The sequence below is a fragment of the Pungitius pungitius genome, chromosome 12, assembly GCF_949316345.1.
Source record: "Pungitius pungitius chromosome 12, fPunPun2.1, whole genome shotgun sequence".
Lineage (NCBI taxonomy): Eukaryota > Metazoa > Chordata > Actinopteri > Perciformes > Gasterosteidae > Pungitius > Pungitius pungitius.
In genome coordinates, this window is record NC_084911.1 from 16,305,556 (window position 1) to 16,325,666 (window position 20,111).

Sequence of the window (20,111 nt, forward strand, 5' to 3'; positions counted from 1 at the left end):
CTAACGCAAGGTCAGGCTAGCATTAGCTAGCTAATGAACAAAATTTAGTAAATGTTTGCTAATTTTGCTAATTTAACAGTGGCTGCATGGCCTCACCATGAGTGTACATGTTTTGTTGTTTATTATATTAAAAATACATTTTACAAATATGTGTGTTTGAAACAGGGATTATATAACCTGTAATATTTGTAAATCAAGATATCTGCGAAAATGTATGCTTTTCCTGCACGTCCTCCTCTCCGCTGGTCTGCATGTCTCAGCTGGGCTCGGGCCGGGGGTCTAAGAAGCAGTCAGCCAATTACTGATGAAGTTAATGGGTGACATTAGAATTTTAGCGCCCTAAATACATTGAGATTTGGACATAACAAGAGTGACCACGAGCAGTGTCCTTCCAAAAAGACCCAACCCCAGCTCGGTACGAGAGAAGAACTTTGCCGGAGAAACTAGAGGTAAAACAGCTGGACACCAATGAGCCTGACCTCACAATCAGACAACGGACCGGCGTGAAAGGGAACATAACGATGCTTCTGTACAGACTTCGACACCTGGAATGTTTAGCTAGCTAGTTAGCTGCATGCTAACGCCGTGTATATATAAAAACGGCACTGAATCATAAAAAAGCCCAAAAGTGGCCACTCCCGAGGAAGAACTATTTTCATGACATATGGAAAAATGCAGAAGCGCCAAGGATAAAAAGGGTCAATGGCATGGACCTGGCTCCTCATCCATATGCGAATCCCATGTAAATGAGTATCTTTTACCACGACCATGTTGAAAAATGTAGTAGTTTTAGTTGTGTACAAAACACATTTTCATGAAATCAAGAGGGAAAATACCGCTATGAATAATATTTATGTTTGTGTAAAATGGTAAAGCATTGAATCAGACTGCAAATAACGTCCTCGAGTCACTGAGACTGACATATTGATTATATGATTGAAACATGACGATCACTGAGACTAACATATTGGTTATATGATTGAAACATGACCATCACTGAGACTGACATATTGATTATATGATTGAAACATGACGAGACTGACATATTGATTATATGATTGAAACATGACGATCACTGAGACTGACATGTCTTTCCGAGCATGCCGTGACTCAGAGTGGCAACGCTGAAGAAATAGAGAGGAACATATGTGTTGACTATGCATGCAAAAATAAACAAACTGAGAACCCATTTTCCAGTGGCGACTAAATGAAATGAGTCAGAGTACGTACACACACGTTGTTCCCAATGATTAGTCAGACCGGCTCCAGTAGGTTAACAAAACAGGGCCAAATGACTAGTTTTTAGGCATTATGAGCAAATACAGAACCCTTTTTTATGAATGTCTAAAGCCTCGCATTAAGTGCTGCTGCTAGCTGGTGATGGTGGGAGGCAAAAGAGGGGACAGAGTGGGATGAGGCAATGGAAAGTCTCCAGTTGCTGTGTTGGTCTTACTGCTCGTCTCTTCTGGCTAGACGTTGGGCTCCACGATCCACCCCAATGGCGTCAGACAGCTCCTGAGATGTCAGGAGCCTTGCAGATATTTCTCTTGACCTGACCAGTGTTCTGGTGAAAATTCATTTTGGCCACAAGGGGGGGCAGGTCTACCAAAATCCTAATGTTACCTGGGGATGGGTGGTGTAAGGATCAGAAGCAAGGGCAGCTGGAGGTTGGTTCTGGGGATTGGGGATAGGTTCAGGGGCATCAGGCACAGCCCAGGAACATGCCGATGGGTTTGGCGAGGAGGGGGAGGCCCACGTCGCGCCCTGTGACCATTGTCTGGCTATTGGGTCCAGAGGGTAGGGGCCACAGTTCCTGTACCCATCCACCGCCTGTCTCTGATCCTTCACCCTGTCGTAGGTGTTTCTTAGGACCTTTAAATAATCCGTGCAGAGATGAAGGAGTGGATCCTTCACAAAAGATTTTCTTTTAATTCAGTCGACAGGTGATATGTTCAATGGTTGCCGTGCTTTTCTTTTCTTACTCAGAAACTCATATTCCCATGGCGGTATGATATTAGTAAATAATAATCATCAAAAACCATTTGGCATAGTTCTCATTATTTTAAAGATAACTCCAGCTACACGGGGACGAGACACAGGACACTTTAATTGGCTTGGGCAGTGCTGTGTTCACTGCCAACTAGTAAAGCTGGCATGAAAACACTCATTGAGATGCATAAGGATCGATATTCTGTGCACGTTTCCATGCGATGGTTATTCGCTTTTAGCCCAAAGTGCTGCTGTGTCTAAGCACAGCCTGTCACTCACCTCGTAATGGCAGTCACGATGCTGGCTGTCGTTGTGCTTTTAGTCGCCGTCCTTGATGGAGATGAAGTCACTCCGCTCCACGGCGCCATGGAACTAAATGGAGGACTTCCCGGCCCAGCTTCCCCTCTGACCCGGGTCCAAGGAGGAAGTGGAGGTGAGCGCTGAACAAGTCTGACCAATGCACTTCAGCATTAAGCCCTCATTGATGTCATCCATGTGGAGAGCCGGGTCCTCCTTCAATCAAACACTAAGTTATGAATGTGTGAAAGATGACACGTTAAGGAGCTTTGAGTGGTCAGAAGTCTGGAAAATAGATATATAAACACAAACCATTTAGCATTAGTTGTGTTGCTGGATCCACTCTTTCTGCACACTTTGATTAGAACTTTGAGTGTTCATTTTATACCGAGCAGCACCAATGAGGCTTAAAAATAAGGCATCTGGTATCATGAGAAACACCAGGATGGAGCGACAGCGTTGGTCCAATCCACAATTCAACACTAGAATCATAGTCACTGGCTGGGATAGTTTTTAAAATACATTTCTGACGGAAAAGAGGACAGAAATCCTTCTGTTGGCTTTTAACGACTATTTTTTGTGATTTACCCAAGCACAGTGCTGATCACAGCATTTGGGTTGAGCACCGAGCAGTTTAACTCCAAACAACCACTTACTCTCTTAATGTGTAAGATTTGGTTTCCAGTGAGAACTTTGTACGGTGACGGAGTAGAAACAACGTTTACAACTGTTCAGTATTTTAAGAGCAGCTATTAATGAAGTCCTAAAGATGCCTCTCACTAGTGAGTAGTGCAATCTGCAGCTTCCTTTAGGAAGCTGAAGGTGCTTTTAGAGGCCCTGATACAGGAAGTTGGTGTGTATGAGTGCAATATTACACTTCTAATTACATCAAGCCATGGCACCAGCTTCATACTCTACTGCCAGAGCTACTAAATATATACAAATCAATTGGACCAAAAGTGAATAATGCATCGTTTCATCATAATCCCTCAACAGAACCTACTCATCCCATGACTTTAAAGAAATACTATTTTCTGTCCTGTCCAAATAGCAGAACCAAGAAACCTACGCCATATTTATTTAAATTCAAACCTCATATTTATACACAAAACCTAGAGATGCAGATTTTCTATCCATTCTTTTTGGCAACTTCTCCTTAATGAAAACTATTGTATGTTGGTAATTCATGATCATAAATGTGAACAGTACTCTAATAGTTATCTTTACAAAGCTACGAGTCTGGATCTATTTTATTTTAACAAAGGGGATTAGTTTAAGAAGTTAAATACTGTATGTAATATTTGTGCGTTCCCAAAGGTGCTTGTAAAACTATTTTGTCGTAGAGCAAATCTGCTTTTGACTTTCGATGAATCATTGTCAAACGAAGCTGTGGAAGACTGTTTAGAGGTTGTGTCCCATGTGAAGAGATGATTAGAACACTGTGCTGCTCTCTGGATTCAGTAAACATGGGAGTATGGTCTCCATCTGCAATTCAGCATGATTTCCTTTAGTAAGTATAGTTCCATTTAGAATCAGAGATTTTCACTGCCACAATCTAAATTTAGGAGTCTTTGGCAGAGGGACGCATTGCGTGACCATGAAGTCGCACCGATGGGCTCCACACGAGACCTTTGTTATTTAACAGTTGGCGTGAGCGTCTCTACACGGGTAACGAGGACAGAGGACTCCTCTGGTGTCTCGGAGCAGAAGAGTACATGTCAAGGCAGATGTTATTACTGGAACACAGAAATGACAGGACAGTCTTCCTCAAACGTTTCCATGATTAAAAAAAAGAAAAAGAAGAATGTTGCTTTTCAACTACACAGAGCAAATAATTCAATGACAACAACAAAAAGCAGGGACACGATGCTAAAGGCTATAATCAAAGTACTACAACACCTGATTCCAGGATGGTTTTGGAACATTTCCACCACATTTAATTTGCTCTTTTTTTCAATGTTTGTCGTTTTATGCGAAAGAAAAAGGAAACAAAAACAAAGATAACAAAAAAAGGTTAATCCTACAAAGAGACTTTTCTCTCAACTCTCTTAAAACATTTCTAAACTCGTAATATTTCAAGTCCGATAATTGTGACACTGGAAGCAATGTGTGTCAGTCCTTCTCTCCGCGACTGATAAAAGGGGCGAGGGTGTTGGGGGCCGGGGGGTGGGGGGTGATATGTTGGAGGTGAAGGGGGGGGTAAAGTCGGGTGCAAACGGGGAGCTTCCCGCATTGAGCGTCCGGCTGGCTGCCACATGGGGATCCTCCGTCCTCACCATCTTCTCCCTGATAGGTCCACTCAGAGGAGGACAGCAGGGTGATGGGAGCAGCAGCTTTACCTCACGTGATGAAATTCTCTCACAACTGGCACCTTCATGTGTGCACAACAACAACAACAACAAGCTGTGCCTTTCCAGGAAGGAAACGCCGAGCCTTAACCCTCCAGCAGAAGGGGGAGGATGGCAATCTGGAGCAGCTTATTTTTATTCTATTATTCAGTCTAGCAGAGAATTTATATCAGCGCAAAGACCAGCTTTGTCAAAAATACACCTAAGAGCAGATTTTAAAACTGCCTATTTTCTTAGTTGAGATGGTTTAACTTAATACTAGGTGCATTCCAACTATAGACAAAGACTCAGTGGTAGCTTCTCACCTTTGAGCGAAGCTAACCACGTTTAAAGCTTCGTCCCTTTGCTCAGCCTGGAAGGTGACCTGCAGTGACACCGGGTGGAACCTCAGAGGGGGCAAAAAGTCACTTCCTCCACCTCGCAAAACTAAAAAAAAGAGCTTATTTTCAGAACTCTTCCAGGCGCTCTGGCCCGTTTCCTGATATCTTTGCCAAAACCAAAACTTGGGGGGGGGCGAGGGGGTTTTGCCTCGTTTCAGTCCGTCTCTTGAGGAAAAGGTGCGGTGGGCCCCCGAGGACGGGGTCAGATATGAGATTGATGAAGTCGATGATGCTGGACCTTTAGTGTGGAGACGCGTCGGAGCGAACTGGTGCTGGTCTCTGGCAGCGGGTCATCATCATGACTCCTACAGCGGGGGGGTGGGGGGGGGTGGACTGAGATACACGTTGAAGGGAGGAGGAGATGGCTAATAAACGGCTGTACATCTCAGTGTGCACGAGTCCCAATGGATCCCTTGGTGGTGGTCGGGAGTGGGGGGGGGGGTGGTCTGTCAGCAAGACGAAAGAGTCTGGACGGAAATGAGTGCGTTCGACCGTTCGTAGAGTGATGGACTGACCAGAGTAGCAGGAGGACAAACATGGGGAGGCAGTGCCAGCACAGCACTGGTTTTGGTATCTTGGCTGCGGCCGGTGTGTCGTTCGGGGTTTGGGGGGGGGGGGTCTCTTGTCATGCAGGGGCAGGGTGGTCGAAAAGGTCTCCTTGAGGTCCTCGCCCTAACTGCCGTAATGCATGGTGTTGCTGGGGATGACCATAGGCGAGGCCATGGAGATTGCGGCGCCCCCCATGGTGAACTGGTTGGTGACGGGATAGTAAGTGCCACTGCTGCTGGGACCCGACTGGCCCGTGGTGGCTCCTGGGGGGGGACAAACAAAGCATGGCGTTTCCAACTGGAGGAGGTCCATTTCTGTGAGGCAAGGTGAAGCGACTCTCTGCTGCCGTGTTTGTTAAATGAAGAGGGAGGTGGACGTACCCTGGACAATTCCTGTGCTCATGATGGAGCCCATCCTGGAGTGGGTGTGGTTTACAATCCCGGTGTTCACTGTGACCAATCAAAGAGAGGAAAGCACAGTTAATGAAACCCGCAGAACGTCTCTTTTTTTTAAAGCTGCAAAACAAAATGGTGGGAGTCCTGAAGAAACTCTCAAACGACCCAAGAGCAGTCCAGCACGTGACTTAGCACGACGCTAAAAGGAGTTAAAGCGTAGGGGATGTATTGGGAGGTGTCTGCTTGAGGGAACAAACAGACGCTGGTCGCTATAGCGATTCGAGAAATGGGCCTCAACACTCCCATTAAGAAGGGGCTAAATCCACTTCATTAGGACAGCTGCTTTTAGAATGATGGCGGTTTCAAAATAAAAGGGTTGTAGTATTTTGGGGGGGTTTGTCAGGAAAGCAATACAATAATCATTGTGATAACCTAGAACAAGCACTTCATATCCACATAGGCAGCAGGAATCTGCCATGTTTCTACAGTAGCCCACAAAGGACAAACGCAGAGGGCCTTCTGCATCTTTGCGTTGGCCAGAGGTGATCAGAGGAGGGTCGAGATGTCATTCAAATCCCAACAGGGGGTCTCGACCACTCCCGCACAAACCATCATTCTTGAGTGTAATATGAAAAATAAATGATTCAGCAAAAGGCCGCTTAGCAGCAGTGTATCGTAAGAACACCGTTTGGCACATGGTCACATGTTTGTGAACATGGAAAATTAGAGGACAATCATTGGGTGTTTGAGGTGAGACAAAGAATTGTTAAATGTTAAAATGTGCCAAAGAGACGACAGCAGTTGAAATGTACCTTTACTGTCACAAGGGAAAAGGTAGGAAGTAATTTGTAATTAATATTTAAACCATTAAATAGAGCTACACACACTTTGATTGTTAATCTGTTGATTAGTCAAAGAACCTTTAACATTTATTATCAGACACACTGAGCTCACACATTTCATACAGAACACGGGGGGGGGGGGGGGGACCGGAGAGCACAACATCATTTCAAAGCGCCGATCTAAGACCTCATGCTGCGCAACAGCCGACCCCCCCCACCCCCCCGGCTGCTCTGCTCTTTGTCCCCCACGTTAAGTACCATGAGATGTTGAGAAGTCGGGGGGAGTGTGATTCGTACCAAGGGGGATGAGGTTGTTGTGAGACACCGCCGGACCGCCGCCAATGACTGTGCTGAGGTCATAAGCTGCAGGCATCCCTGGAGAGGGGGGCGGGGGGAGAAGGGGTACAAAGAAAAGGGAAAAAAAGAATCAACACATACTACAAAGAAGTCTTTACATTCTTTACGTTAAATACAGCTCTCCCTAGCACAGGGCCTGGTGACACCATGTGATCTAGGAGGGCAAAATCTGTGTTTTGGTGGGGGTGAGGGGGGGGCTCATAGTTGCCACAGTCCTCCTCCATCACATCTGTTTCTTTACACTCAAACCTTTCTGTGGCATTTATTGATGCACATCTTTCCCAGAGCGTCAGCGTGCTACCGCGGGGATGCAGCAACACGGTAATAAAGAAGGACTTAACGTTCAGAATCAATAAACCACTGAGAGGAACTCCAAAACTGCTCATGAAACAGTCTGCAGGTCATCAGAGACCATCTGGGAGAAGCTTCCCCATACCGCCGTCCTGATTCTGAATGCTCAGGGTCCAGCAGACCCACATCAAGGAGGGAGGAGAGCTCTGCACCCAGCAGCAGCGTCTCCTGCAGCTCATCGCTGGGCTCAGGGGGACGAGGACCGAGAGGAGCAGAGCGCCCCACCCTGCTGCAGGAGAATCAACGATCTGATATTTCCAAGTAATGTTTGGGTAACATGTCACACTTTGCTTGTCTGCAGCGATTCGGAGCAGAAACCACAGGACTACAAGCGGCAGGGTTCTTTGTTATTTTTCCACGCGCGAATAGGTCCGTGTGAGCTCGCAGCAGCGGGGGCAGAGAGCTCCAGAGTGACTGCTGCCCGCCGGTTTGCTCGACCACCCCCCCCCACTAGTGTGTCCAGTGATCAGACTTGGTTTAAGGAGATTATAGGCATGCAGGACAGAGTTGGTCCCTCTGAAGGAAACGCCCTCAGACTACAGGCACCGAGTCCCACTCTGACGCTACACCGGTCCCCCCTGTGAGGGGATTCGTCCCCCTGGTCTGGGGACACGGCCGACTGGACGTGGGGGCCTCTTAGTTCATGTTGTTGTGGAAGATGTATTATGCCATACCCCACTGAGGGGAGCTTTGAATATCCCAGATTTGATTCGAAATTCCTCTTAGATTTGAATAATTACCGTTTTTAATTAGTGTCAAAACCCGTGCACAAAAATATTCAAGCAATGAAAGCAACGAGGCTTTGAACAGAATACTACTTTACGGCTGAGACACACACACGCACTGCTGCGTGTATCACCATGGGTTTTATGTGTGCAGGCTTTCAGACTAATTAAAGGTAGGACGCCCTTATAAACACATGGAGGATCGCCGTCATCTGCCAGTGTTTATGTGTGTTCACCTGATACAGCCATCCCCTGATTCATGTTGTAGGCCCCGCCCGTGTTCCACATGTTCTCGGATGGGGAGGTGTAGTGTGAGCCAGGAGGGGGGTTGGGGGTGGTGCCTGTGTACCTGCGAATACAGACACACACACGTTTAACATGGGAGAGGCGGACAGTGTTCCCCATCTTACATGTCAAACGGTGCCATCCGGATGCAGGTGTGTTGCTGGGGCCAAGAGACCAACTCACCTGAAAAAGGGATTCTTCAAGTCCAGGAGGTTGCTGGACTTTGATCCTGTCTGGTCCACCTGGGCGACAATACTGATGTCGTAGCTTTGTCTGTTGAGAGGGAGATGGTAGAGAGCTTTAGATGAGAGCTACCACTCATGTCTGTCAACCTGCTCCAAAGCCACAGTCCCACTCGATGTCACCATGAGCAAAGAGAGAACCCTGAGGATTTCCTCATTGGAATATGTTCTATTTATTTACAACACACTATTCTCACGAATCATTAATGTCATTTGCATGTTCCCGGGACAAACTTAAACATGTTCAAGAATGGATTAGGTGGCTGGATTATTTGGAAGGGAGAACATGTTAAAGGAACCGTTGATTTACTTCCTCCCTGTGAGTCCTGAGCGGATAGTGTTACGTTATATAATCGAGAGGTGGAAACGGGTCAGATACGAAAACCACTGCTCACTGTAAAGTCCACAAAGTTAAAACCCACATGGAGAGGATTACACTTTAAACATAAACATCTGAATAATTTATATCTTTTACTTTCTTTCAAATCTGTCTGGGGTGCATGAGTACAAGCGCTCCTCCCGCTGCCTCTCTCTAACACTCATTTAGATTATTACCACCAGATATCTTCGGCTAAAGTGGCCGTCGTGATTTGCAGCCTTGATGCCAAATGCATCTGTAGCCCACCCGTCCCCCACAGGACCCCACTTCCAGAGAGTAGTGCAGAAGGGTCCTACCTCTTGTTGGCCATCAGCATAGCCGTGCCGGACAGCGTGTCCCCGGCCTTGGTGAAGAGGGGGGACTGCAGCAGACAGCGCACCTGGTACCAGTGGGTGAGGGGCTCTGTGGGGGCTGTGGACAGCCACACTGTCATCCTGCAGAGAGACAGGCGCAAGGTCAGGACGACTGTGTGGTGATAGTTCAAGGCGTCGCTTCACGTTCAAGCAGCGCAGGGCAGACTTACGAGGATCCCATGAACGCCACATCGAACCAGAAAGCCAGGCCGTGCACCAGGCCGGAGTGCATCATGTGGAATTTAAAGGGAATCTCTATCCTATAAAAGAAGTGTCAGAAAGAGACATCAATTACAACAGGTATGAACATATATTTTACACAAAGGAGCATCGCATCACACACAAACACACACCTGTAGAGATCCTCTTCTTTGGCCTCCAGGAAGTTGACTGTGTATTTGACTGACTTGGCCATCAGAATACGGATATCAAATGTGTCCTGTGGAGAAAAGCATGACAAATCCAGATCTGAACCACTCAAATTCTGATGTGTGTGTATGTGCGTGTATATACAAGGGCTGTCAAAGTTTTTTTAAAACACGTTAAACACGTTCATCTGAGGTTATTGTAGCAGAGATTAATGCGATAAATTATTTTAGCGCAGTTAGCGCAGCTTTGTTTACTTCCGGTGTGCATTGACACCTGGAACCGACGTGCTCTGCAGTTAGATCAGAGAGACCGAGGCGATGATGGATCGACCTTTTTGCATTGGAAGTAAAACAGAGGAATTCCTCCACGTGTCAAACAGAAGGAGAATGAGCAGCAGCAACGGACCACTTTAGGACTGATAGTTCCAGAACGTGTTGGTAGCTGCTACCCTGTGCGACACACAGTCTGCAGATGATGGTGGGGGGGAATTGTCCTGAATAAAGGTCGGAAGTTTGTTGGCACTTCAAAGACAACTTATGGAGAGTTGAGAGCACGAAGTGCACGAGGACAGCAGGAAGAGCCGCTAGTTCAACATGTTCCACCTGGTGGGATTCTGCCTTGGAGATGATCACGTGTGTAGTGTTGTGTTCAAAATACAATTAAACAGTGTCTAGAATACACGCCTTCCAAAGTGATTACTCGTTATTTTTTATAAAAATTTGTTATAAGAAAAACAAATTCATTAATTTAGATTAGTGAATTTCAAACTGTGGGATTGGTTCATGTTCAAAGATCTATTGAGAGCCCTGATCTAGACATATATACACCAATGTTTGTATGTGTGCGTGTGGCGGATTGCGTACCACGATAGGCTGGCGGAAATACTCGTCCACTGCTGCTCCCCGCAGGGCAGAGAGGTCCACGCCATGGAAGGAGGGCTGGTACCTGAGGGCCAAAGAAGGAGGTCACATTTAATTTGTCCCACTGATCCCAATTACATCCACAACGAGTAGTCTGCCGTGTTTTAACGCAATGCATTCCGATTGGTTGAGAGGGAGTCACAGGGTGTACATTATTGAGCGATAATGTACAGTTGCTGTTCACATTGACCTAAGCGCTCCATATCACCACGGACTAGGTTTGATTTGGCGTAACCGTTATTTCGCCGAAATAAGGCCGCAAACAACACAAATGATCGGTTTCAGGCAATGGGAGCTTTCACACCCGGATAATTAGGGTGGACGTCATGAGCGATGTGAATGAATGAGATGGTGCACGACCCAATGTACGTACGGGGACTATTTTTCTAGAAAATCAATAAGGTAGGAGAGGCAGTACTTTATCTTCAATAATGCCAGCTTTCTGGTGCGCGTTGGGCCAACCCCCCCCCCCCCCAAACTGTTACATTAATGGACGATAAAGTATAGCCTCTCGTACCTTATTGCTTAACTTGCACGAAGCATCTTCAACAGTTACCAATGGAAACGTGGCTTTAAACAGTTTATTTAACCGTGTCCCTCCTCACCAGAAGTTGGCCTTGGTGAACTGCTCCATGTAGAGCTGCTCATCAGTGAAGGGGGCCAAGTGGACGTCACCGATGGTGGGGAACATTTTACCTGAAACACAACCACAGAGGAGGCCGTCACAATAAGACCAACGTCCGGAGAGCAGTTCACACCACACGAGCACGGGAGGTTCTGAGCGGACATGGAACCATTTTGAAACATCTACCGATGCCCCATAAAGTTGTAAATCCTGTCAACTCATAAAAAGACAAAACCAATACGACTTTACAGCTTTTATTGCACACATTTGAGAATAGTCTGGATTTGGATATCATCACTGAACTTGTATACATTTGTATATAGTCAGTGTGAATGTTTATATTTGTGTATTCTTCCTGTGAGCTTGTATATACACGTGTGGCCTCATTGTGGCTTTATGTTAACCAACCCGATGATCTGATTAACAGCAGTGCTTTCCTAGTTATTTCTGATGTAACTTCACTTGCAGCTCTCTCCCCAGCATCCTACCAGCCACACCTTTCTTCCCCATGTGCCACTGCTCCACCTTTCGCTCACCGTTGGGTTTGAGGAACTTCTTGGCATGCAAGTAGCTCTCCAGCATGCGCTCATTGAACAGCATGTAGCCCATGGGCTCCGAGATGATGATGTCGACCTGCTCCGGGAGCGTCACCTCCTCCACCTTCCCCGGGATGACGACCACACGCTCCCCCAGACGGTTACTGTTCACCAGCACCTGGGAGGCACAGCACAGTTTCATGCTAGGAATCACACCTCAGAACAGAACGACCCGTCCACATGGCATTCGGGGAGTGTGTGTCTGTACCTCAGCGTGCTGAGCCATGGTGCTGGCCTCCACAGCGTACACCTTCCTGGCTCCAGCTTGGGCGGCAAAGAAAGAGAGGATCCCCGAGCCACAGCCGACATCCAGCACCACCTGTGAGAGCACAGGAGTGAATGTAACCTCTGATGAGATGTTTCCACAGCGTCGATCAGCTTTTCGGGGGTCGAATTGGTGATTTTGAAGTACAATAATTCATTTTAAATACCAGTAAAAGTCCACGGAATTGAAGCATTTTAAGCACAACGTACTTAAATAGTTTTAAATGGTTTTAAAAATGCATCTTTTCATGGTTACATTTTGTCAGTTATCAGCCACATTTCTCTGTCAGGTAAACATGAATATGAAGCCACCTGCGTCATTACAGTTGATAAACTATGACTGCACCATAATTGTTGGTTGGATGAGGAGTTTAGCAAAGTGTAAATTGATCAGGATTAATTAGAATTTGTCTCGTTTAAACTACTCTTCAGCACAAGGTAATGATGGTCAAATGTTATCAAACTGATTATCAGCAGTTAGCCTGATTCTGATCACAGGTAGAATGAACAGAGACATGAGGCTACCTTATCCTTGAAGTCGGTGTGGTTCTGGAGAATAGCCCGTTGGTAAGTGCCTGTCCGAACATAGTCCTGCATCATGTTCTGTTGCTGGGAGAGGTAGCCGTAAAACTGCAGAGAGAAAGAATACTGGATTTTACATTTGTTGGTTTCTTGTGTTTTCAAAGTCGGAGACGCTGGCTTTATGTAGTCCACTCAAAAGTGGCGTAAGTGGGAGAGCGTCTTATTTTACCATGTCTTGCACTTCTTGTTTTATACAATAAGTCATGTTTGGTACACGACGGCCGAGCCGGAAGTTGGACAGAGATAAAGAGCCTTCTGAGCGATCATTCCGTGAAACAAGAACAAATCCCTGCTCATCGGTTAAAGGAAGTGAAAGTGTTTAATAATAATGCAGTCTGGGACCAGCAGAGACATTGACAGGGGCCCAGATAGCACTGCAGGACAGAATACAGACTTCTTCTCTAGGGGTCAAAACCTTCTCAAATGTAAATACATGTGGTGTCTGCATTGTACTCCATTCTTAGAATAGTCAATATTGCATTTGAACTGGATTAGGGATCTTTGTTATTTAATAAGGACATCATTTTAGATTAAATGAATTTAGCCTCATGAAGAATAGTCGGCCAAGAACAAAGCGAGCAGGGGGTAATAATCATTAAAGGTGTGTTCTTCACCGTTGCAGCAGCCTCTCACCTGGAAGTACTGAACAGCAGAGGAGTCCTCTGTTCTGTCGCTGAAGACCGAGGGCTCATTGACGTGCCCCCGACTGTTCTTCAGCAGGTTATAAAAGGACTGAAAGTCTGCGGCGGGACAGAAACACACACACAAACACACACATGTACACTGGACCCGACATTGCACAACAGCATACACACAAACGTTGTGTTGTGTGGTTCCTTCACTGGCCAACAGTACGTTTCAGATGTTGTTCGTGTGGTCTCATGTTCTTTTGTTTACTCTGGTGATGTTGGGCATGTTTTTGTGCCTCTTTGTGAGATCATGGTTCAGCGTTACCCTTGATAACAGGTTGTTTCATCACTTGAGCTTCATAGAGGTTTAGCTGACCTTTGTACTATTTATGTTTTTACTTTCAAAGAGAAAATTATTTTAAGAAAAGAACAACTTAAAGGCAGCGTCTTAAATGGAAAAACTTAACAATTAAAAGCGGGTTTTATTATAAGAAAATAGTTCAAACTGAAAGAATCCACATCCACAACATTTGGCGAGGTAGCCAAGAGAGACGTGTAATCTGCACACCCTCAAACTAAAGCCACTCATTGACACTTGCTACTTTAAACAGTAAACTACTAACATTCGCTTAGAGCAGACAATCCCCCAGTTTAATAGTTGTATTCAAACTCTCCAATCTAGGAAAGGTCAGCCGTATTTATAGGTTTTATTTGTTACTAATACGACAACATCCCTAATGTCTCACCAATGAAAATAACCGATGGAAGTTAGAAGTTAACGGACTTGGCTCAGCTGGGTCACTAGTACTAGTATTTAGTACAACTACTAGCAGGAGTCATTTTAATAGCAGAAGTACTAGTGATAGTAATGGTATCATTTGTAGTATTAGTAGTAGTTGAAGTATTAATAGCATCTCTAAAACCAGTACTGCTGAGATGTTGATTCCTTAGGACAACTTTGGCTACTAGCCGAATTCACACGGCGTGGTAACTATGAAGGATCGTCACTCCGCTTTAATGGAGTGTTGAAGTCAAACTATTAGGACCACTTCATGGCTATTTAGCAGTCTTTGAGATGACATATTTACAATGTTTGATGACGCAAAAACAAATTGCTTCCTCTGTGGCAGTATTTTTTACCTAAAATTGTGATGGTGTGTGTGTACCGGGTAACAGCTGCCTTGTATTGGGGCAGAGTGTGTGTGTGTGTGTGTGTGTACCTGCAGGTGAGGAGAACTGCAGCAGGACGCTGTTACATCCCAGTGTGATGATGAATGACTGCTTCCCCACGCGGCTGCACTCCGTCTCCCTGGAAACCGAACACTTGAAAACACTCGCCTCCTCTCCTGGACGGAAAAAGAACCAAAGAAGTGAGGACAACTACAGACTCAACAGTGTCTCTGTGGAGGTGACATTGACTGCGTGGGTTGTGCAGAGCGCTGAAGGTCAGCTCTAACAGGCTGAGTGGCGTTCGGCCCACAAACAAGCTGCATTCGATCTGCTCTAAAAGATATGCCTTGATTTTGATTAATTTCATTTTGTGCGACATCTTTGGGAGGCGGGGTGGTTTTTTTTTTTTTACTGCGAGGCAAGTTAGGCCTGGCAATTCCATTTCAGATTCAACCCAACCGGCTCCTGTGTGAGAGCTGACTAAAATGCACCTCTACTTCACAATGAATTAATATATATTTATATTTATTAATGTAGTTTGGCTGGTCGCTGTAGTGTGCAGTGGTCCCCCCTAGGTTTACATACACAAGGTGGGGTGGGGGGAGGTTTGGTGATGAAGGAAGGGAACATGTAACCCGCCGAGGCAATGTGGCTCTCTGATGTGTTCTTAATAGCTGTTGACAATATTAGACAAAGCCAACGCGCCGGCGATGGAGGTCTTTTCATTTGCTTCAGTCGATACGCTTCTCTCTTCTTTCACAAAGGCTGCGCCGGTTTGTGTGTGTGTCTATGTCCTCACAAATCAAACTGCTTATGATGAATAAGCAAGAGTGTTTGCATCCATTTACTCTTCAAGGATATATATATATATATATCTCTCACAGCTACCGGGACACTGAGGGGTTATCCACAACCAGCTAAATTAAGATGACCTAAATTATTGCTCTAAACTGAAGAACGGCGGCACACAGCTCCCTGGCTGCAACACCCATAAACGAGACATTTGATGGGATCCCACACTCAAAGAATCTTTTTTCATGACGAATGAAAGCCTGGCTGAAGGCCACTACGTCTCCAGCGAGTAGAACCCTCGTGGTGGTGCGGCAGGCCTGACACACTCGTAGAGCAGCCTGAGCTAATCCAGGGCCTTCGGAGGGATTAAGTGCAGCACTTCAGATTGAGAGAGAAGCATCCTCTGGAAAAAAAGCCTGCCTAATCAGCCACATGACAAAACACAAGGGAACGGCGTGAGAAAACGCTTGTCTCACTACAAACACCTCGGCTTCTCTTCGTAATCAGAGAGAAAGATCACTAAAAAGCCAGAAACTAAGCACAGTGAAGGGTTTACAGTTTTAAACAAACCTCAGAGCGGCAAATTAAACAAATATTTATTTTGTATTATTATCATTCACATAATAGATGCCATCAACTGGGTCGTTTTTTTCCACATAAATGCCTTCATATGCCGAGGAGAACTAACTGGCCCATGTGTGTAAAATCTGTGGACTTCCTCTGTGATGACTGTGCAGGATACAAATAGATAGTCGATCGGGTCCATGAAAACATCTCCCTCCACTTCTGCACTGAACCCTCACCTAATGAGTGGGTGCGTGTTGGCAGAGGAGGACTTTCAATCCTTTTCTAAATATCAAATGTCACAATTTTATCAGAATATTTCAAATAAAAAGGGAATGAACCAACAAATTGATCATCAAGGATCACATGTCCAGCTATTATAATGTCCTTCCAAAAATGTTGGTTCACAAGATTACATGTAAACACAGTGCTAACGTTAAATGTTACCGCCACCTAATAATCCCATTGACTGAATAAAGCTCCAGTGATTTCCGTCACATGAAACCGTTCTCGTCTGCGTTAAGCAATGACATGATGTATTTGTTTATCATCGGTTATTACATTCCCTTTTGGCACGTGTTAACCATATTTAAAACTTTGTGTACATTCTCCTTTTGCATCTTACTCATAATCTTGATCCGTTTGTTTGCAGTATTTATGCATGCACTCCTTCCTACTTTGCACCAACCGGACACACCAGATGGTTTCTTAGAATTATCAACTTAGTCGGGAAGGAACTTCAATCATAAAATATGTGGCACGCGTGACTATCAAACAGTTGCAGATGATTGTGGGAAGAAGTGCAAATAAATATTATATTTTCTCTGGGGTTCAATGAAGAGAAACTCTCCAGCTCGAATAGAAGTGGTGTTGCAGCATCAACAGTAAGCTCTGGGAGGGGCCATTGTCTGTGACGCCTCTCACACACCATGATGTGGTCCCTCACAAAACGCAAACGGGTCACCTGGAGCATGACCAGAAGGATTTTTGGGACATCTGTCTGGGACAGAATGGCACAAAACTAGCCCCAAAAAGCTAGATCCAATCTTAGGGCTGCACAATTAATCAAAATATGTTCCATTAGTGTGTGATGCAAACTAAGAACAAATCATCTGCACAGAGTGCAGTAGAGTTGTGTCCAATAATGACTATATAAATAATAATAATATTTAGTTCCTTCATACCTTCATTTTGGGTAAAAAAAAGTATTTGTATCAGGCAGACTGTTGATTTGATGCTGGGTAAAGATTGGATTAGATTCAACTTTATTGTCATACACATGTACAAGTACAGAGCAACAAAATGCAGTTTAGCATCCAACCAGAAGTGCTATAGTAGTAGATACAAATATACAGATAAAAGTTATATAATATGGGGTATGCAGATTGATTGAGGTAATATCTACACATTATGCAGGTTGATTAGTGCATTTAAATGCAGGTAGACTATAAGCAGGAACTATAAACATAATTTACAAAAAGCAAATGGGCAAGTTAGGTAATAAAGATTGAGTGAGGGTTAAATAGTGCATCATAGAAAACAATAGCTGCCTAACGTTATTAAACTAGTGAAATGTTCAGTGCATAGTTTTTAGTGCAAACAGATTCCAAAATGTAAAGAGTGTTGATACTATTTCATTTATTTTTTCCACTCTGATAAGGAACAGAAAAGATGTGTACTTTAAACTTGTGGTCTTCAGAGTTCATTTTCACAACATCACTAAGAATATTAAATCAGAATTCAAAGAGCTCCCTCTTGAGCATACTATATTATATATGGTTTCCAAATATGCAGTGGAACTCAAACACTCGTAAACACACAGTGTGCAATCACTTCAATAAGAGTATAACACTTTATATACTAAATATTATCCAAGACAGAGCTTTCAGTTGTAATTTTTCAGCTGAGATGACAAATACATAAATTAAATGTTGTATATTTATTAACTTATTTTAATCACATTAATGATGAATGTTTTAGAAATCCTTTTTTTTCCTATACAAAAAGAAACAAAATGTTCACTGGCATAACTTACATTTATGTAATTTGAAATCCCCGTATTTGAGTAGAAGTGTTTCCTTGTAATGCCTTTCCTTGGCTAACATAGTGGCTTCTTTACACCGATGACCCTCACACAATTTGTGACTTTTTGGTGAATAATAACAACAACAGTCTTGCTTATTATTTTCCATTTTGAATCCTATTACTTCCATATGATCCATATAAGATCTATATTTTCCAAACTCAATTCCCCAAATAAACGTCATCTTTTCTTTCATTGCATTTGTATGTTAATTCCGGAGATTTGTGAGGTGGGCGCGTACCGCTCCATACAAAGTCTACGGGGAGTTTATGGAGGTCTCCAAATGCAGACCGGTGAGCTTTTCTTTAACTTCCCCGCAGAGGGGGGGGGGGGGCGCGCGCGCAGCTGGTCCCTTTCAGCGGGACGTCCCGGTGAATGAGAAAGGCTGCGGGCGGCCGAGCGTCCCTGATGCTGCCTCCACGCAGGAGGGAAAGTAGGCGGCTATTGTTCCAATGAGAACAAAGATGCCCGCATAAGTAATGAGGCCCCGGGCTCTCTACGCCACGCACAACCCAAACACCGCTTTAAGCACCGACAATAAAAACACGAGAGCTTTTTAAACGTTAGCGCGTTAACGGCTCGGTAACGGAACGGACTACGGGCGAAACGCAGCCAATCGGACCACGATGCACGGCGGCGGGTGCTGAGAGACCGCTTTATGCTTCACACGAGCTAACGTGAATTCACACATAAACACTGCCAAATAGCACGCACAAAGGTGCCTTAAGCGAAAACCAGAATACGGTGGATCTATATTACGTTTTGTGACCTATTAAACGTTCTTGAGACATCAAGGGCAAAATACGTTAGAGGCTAGCAGGTCGGATGCACGTTGGCGCATCATTACCGGAGCCGGGCTAGTGTTTGCATTGTTTAGTTAGCATTAAACTACACAACTTGTTAGCTGCCCCGTTTCCTGGTGGCATCAACTAAGCTAACGTTACGCCGTGCGAGCCACATTTGGTCGAGGTCTTCGGCGCGGTTGAACTGGAGTGGGACCCAAAGCTTAGGCTTAAAAATAACTAGACCCCGTCAGACGAGGGATATTTCGGGAGTTTTACGGGCTCCCTCGTGATAGGTAAGAGGAGGCGACGTTAGCTCCTTGGTCGCTAAAGCTACGTGTGGCCGCGTTAGCCGCGAGCATTAGCACTGGCAGTTGGGGCAGGCCGAACATCCGAGGAGCAGCTGCGGGAAAAGGTCTACTCACCATTGGAGAGATTGATGAGAGCAGCATCGGGTGTGCTCTTGACTTCCAGCCGCAGCGGCTGCTGCTCTGAGTGTCGCTGTATGTCTCCATTCGCGTCTCCGATGGAGAGGAGCCGCACGCCGGGAAACACCGAGACCGCCATCTTCGATCTGGAAGTACAGCCAGGTCTGTGGCGCTCACATCCAACCACGCACCGCTCTCTGCTGAAGGCATCAACGCGAGAAGTAGCTCCAACAGCGCCACCTGGCGGCCCGTCGTGGGTGTTGTGTCAACACGGGTAGCATACGTCATGACTTCATGCAACCCACGAGGCCCCATGTCTTCATTCGACTGATATTGAATGATTAATATCATAAAAGAATACATTGTATATAATCAAATATTTATACATGTACGTCCATACAAAATATGTGTATATGTCCAGAAATAATAATACATTTGGATGCATAAATAACTAATTCAATATACCTATATCTTTTTTGTACACTCTACCAACCTTTAACTCCAAATTCTAAGAGATATAGTATGGCCATAAATTCTAAAGGTGTACAGCATAGCCGCAAAATGCACAGAGACAGAGAGTATTAGTAGAAAAGTAGCTTCTTAACAGCAAATCATAACACACTGCATAAGGGCCAATAAGGATAACATAGTATTTGCTAAACTCTCTTTGCTCTTGGTGTATTTCATATCTCATTGATTCGGTGAATGCTACTAAGCACGGTCAACTTTATATTTCCAACAGAGGTCATGCAGAGCCTAAAGTATACTGATATCTTTTATATGACAACAGTTAATTACATCTTGGAAAACAGAGC

General features: G+C 44.9%; 1 protein-coding gene across 2 annotated transcripts; it reads right to left on the reverse strand.

Moving 5' to 3' along the window:
* Positions 1–4,105: 4,105 nt before the first annotated feature.
* On the reverse strand, positions 4,106–19,510 carry carm1 (coactivator-associated arginine methyltransferase 1). Of its 2 annotated transcripts, none has more exons than XM_037476130.2 (16): positions 19,294–19,510; positions 14,698–14,823; positions 13,482–13,588; positions 12,792–12,896; positions 12,211–12,321; positions 11,943–12,120; positions 11,387–11,477; positions 10,725–10,806; positions 9,846–9,931; positions 9,663–9,752; positions 9,436–9,573; positions 8,702–8,791; positions 8,470–8,582; positions 7,059–7,175; positions 5,944–6,012; positions 4,106–5,826 (listed from the first exon to the last, which is right to left on the reverse strand). In XM_037476130.2, exons 1-16 carry the CDS (start codon positions 19,433–19,435, stop codon positions 5,687–5,689), a joined length of 1,785 nt encoding a protein of 594 aa, XP_037332027.1. In that variant the 5' UTR covers positions 19,436–19,510; the 3' UTR covers positions 4,106–5,686. The 2 variants fall into 2 exon arrangements, with proteins under 2 accessions (XP_037332027.1, XP_037332028.1); XM_037476131.2 differs by having other exon boundaries at positions 7,098–7,175; positions 19,294–19,509.
* Between the last annotated feature and the right edge of the window lie 601 nt (positions 19,511–20,111).

Excerpts from the sequence above, each read along its gene's own strand:
- carm1 (XM_037476130.2), bottom strand. The coding sequence starts at position 19,435 with ATGGCGGTCTCGGTGTTTCCCGGCGTGCGGCTCCTCTCCATCGGAGAC. Across the intron at positions 12,897-13,481 it reads CTGCTGTTCAGTACTTCCAG|TTTTACGGCTACCTCTCCCA; the intron begins GTGAGAGGCTGC and ends TTCTCTCTGCAG. Across the intron at positions 7,176-8,469 it reads TCAGGGGATGGCTGTATCAG|GGATGCCTGCAGCTTATGAC; the intron begins GTGAACACACAT and ends CCCCCTCTCCAG.